Raw genomic sequence first — 2,251 nt, 5'->3', positions numbered from 1 at the left:
CTCCCTCTCTCCCTCCCTCCGACCCATACCTGTGGAGTCCGGGTCGGGCCGAAGTCGGGGTTTTCCCATAAGCGGAGACGGTCGTCGGTGCCCGTGATGAAAAGGGAAGGGGAGAGCGTCACGATGTCTTCAGCACCTGCGGGACAAGCGTATTTGAATTATAACAGGGAAAAGAGAAAAGGACGGTAGAAGTGCTTAGCACCGGCCTATGCTCGCCGCTCGTATTTCTCATTCCCTCATGGACACTTATCTATGGACCGTGTGTAACAACACGCCCCCGTAGCATATTGCGTCCATACAGATCTGCGTGCTTCTCGCCGTCCTTCTTCTCACTTCCACCACTTCCACCAAATAATGACAACTGATATCTTGGATTGCGATCCGCTCTATTACTTCATGAACCCCTCTTGTCTCAGGTCCCTGTGCATGTTGCGATACTTATCTTATCCTACCTTTTCCCTTTGAAACTTTTGGGCCAATTTACTATTTCTATGAAGATTTTCCCTCCCCACCAAGCTCTTCTCGCTCTATATTTTTATGCCCTCACCGATGATAGACTCTCGTCCCAATGTACGACAAATGAATCCGGAAGGTGTTGGTACGAAGTGGACTTCACCATCCTCAGAGTAAAGTCTCTCTGAGGGCCGTGGCGAGGGTTTAAGAACGTCCAAATCGTACATCAGCATGACAAGAAAGAGGGAGCCGAGAAGGAATAGGACCAGACTTATTGTTACCATGAATATGCGAGTCATGTTGGAGCACCTGTATTCGTCCAGAAGCACGTGTTGTATAATAAGATCGCTAAGTGAGAGAGTATACATATAAAGTTCCCGACAGGAGGATGCCCCTGAAAAAATGAAGAAAAGATGAGACTTTCTTAAGATTTCACGGAATCTGGAATCGACAAAACGAAGGCTTGACATGTTGTCATCTCCAGGTCCTTTCTTTCTACCACCATTCTATCGAGCCTGTGCGTTTCTCCGCCTTATCTTTCTCCTTGCTAAAGTGCAGGGTACGACATGAAACCTCACGCATGGTACTTCGCCCATAAAATGCCCAACATCCATGATGGTGGACACTTTGTTACTTACGTCCACAATTGTGGCATATTATCTTCCAACCTGCTTGTGAATGCTGTCGTCAACCGAAGACGGTTGCTCAAAATTTTGAATATCCGTTCGCCGTCCTAGAACGCTTGACAACAAATGATATATAGCATTTCTCGCACATCCATTCCATCAGTTAGGTTTCAGTCTTGCATGGCTCTTGAAGTAGGTTGAGTGTTTTTCTAAGAAAGATTGGGAAAAAACCTGACACCTTGATATCTCAGGCCTGCTCTAGGAAGCTACGTTGTCCCAGGATGCAATGTCGAGGTGAACAAGAAAGCGATGTATTCATCCCGATACGCATGTGTGTGGGGATATTTTCCGAAAACGTCTTGTTTTGTATTTTGATACTGAAAATTTCAAACAAATGTAGAAATGATTGTTTTTGAGCGAGAACTTCTTCAAGTACTTCAGACCCGGATGGAAATGGCAAATCTGGCAGCTTTATTTACTTTCTGGCTTGCACATTTGCACGGATGGTACACTTCGGATATAAAAATGCTTGCTTGAGAACCTTTTATTCATCATGATGTATGTATTCTCATGAAATATAACCGTCTTTGTAGTAAAAACTTCAAGCAAGTACCCGTTCTTACGTGAAGAATTGGGTTTCTAAGCGTCCAACCTCGTGGTGATATGCCTGGAAATGCGAGGCGAAACCCCTCCACATCAAGCCCTGAAGTGTGTTTCAGAGTAGAACAACATAGACACATCGTTTTTCTAGGAAGAGATCAATCCATTTCTGGCCTGTAATTAGGAAAGGATTTGACCCATTCCTTCTGAAGGGCCAAGTCCTTCGTTCGCGCCATTTCCATCCCTTTCGCTTGCTTCAACGCCTGGCGGCGTGCCTCCTTCCGAGGAGTCGACTCCTCCTCTCCCTCCTTCCCTCCCTCCTTCCCTCCCTCCTCCGCGGCGAGCCGATCCAGCAGGCGCTGCAGAAGGAGGAGGGCGGCAGGTTTGTGGAGCACCGTGTTGTACGACGAGCAGGAGGGGAGGACGAGGCAGGAAGGGCAGCCAGAGAGGAGGTCGCAGGGGCAGGAGGCGAGGAGGGCGAGGGCTTGCGAGAGGACGTGGGGCAAAGCGCTGGAGGACCGGGAGGGGGGAAGAAGGCAAAAGGGGAGGGAAAGGAAGGAGCAGGGGAAGCG

The 2,251-nt window shown here is 48.3% G+C and overlaps 1 protein-coding gene across 1 annotated transcript; it reads right to left on the bottom strand.

Moving 5' to 3' along the window:
* Positions 1 to 381: 381 nt before the first annotated feature.
* NGA_0118100 (uncharacterized protein) lies at positions 382 to 774 on the bottom strand. The gene is made up of 2 exons (XM_005855308.1): positions 548 to 774; positions 382 to 420 (listed from the first exon to the last, which is right to left on the bottom strand). The coding sequence occupies exons 1-2, from the start codon at positions 750 to 752 to the stop codon at positions 413 to 415; spliced, it is 213 nt and encodes a 70-aa protein (XP_005855370.1). The 5' UTR covers positions 753 to 774; the 3' UTR covers positions 382 to 412.
* Between the last annotated feature and the right edge of the window lie 1,477 nt (positions 775 to 2,251).

This window comes from Nannochloropsis gaditana, assembly GCF_000240725.1.
Source record: "Nannochloropsis gaditana CCMP526 unplaced genomic scaffold scaffold230, whole genome shotgun sequence".
NCBI lineage: Eukaryota > Eustigmatophyceae > Eustigmatales > Monodopsidaceae > Microchloropsis > Microchloropsis gaditana.
The sequence above is the reverse complement of the archived record's forward strand: the minus strand, read 5'-3'. Positions and strand labels throughout refer to the sequence as shown.

Excerpts from the sequence above, each read along its gene's own strand:
- NGA_0118100 (XM_005855308.1), bottom strand. The coding sequence starts at position 752 with ATGACTCGCATATTCATGGTAACAATAAGTCTGGTCCTATTCCTTCTC.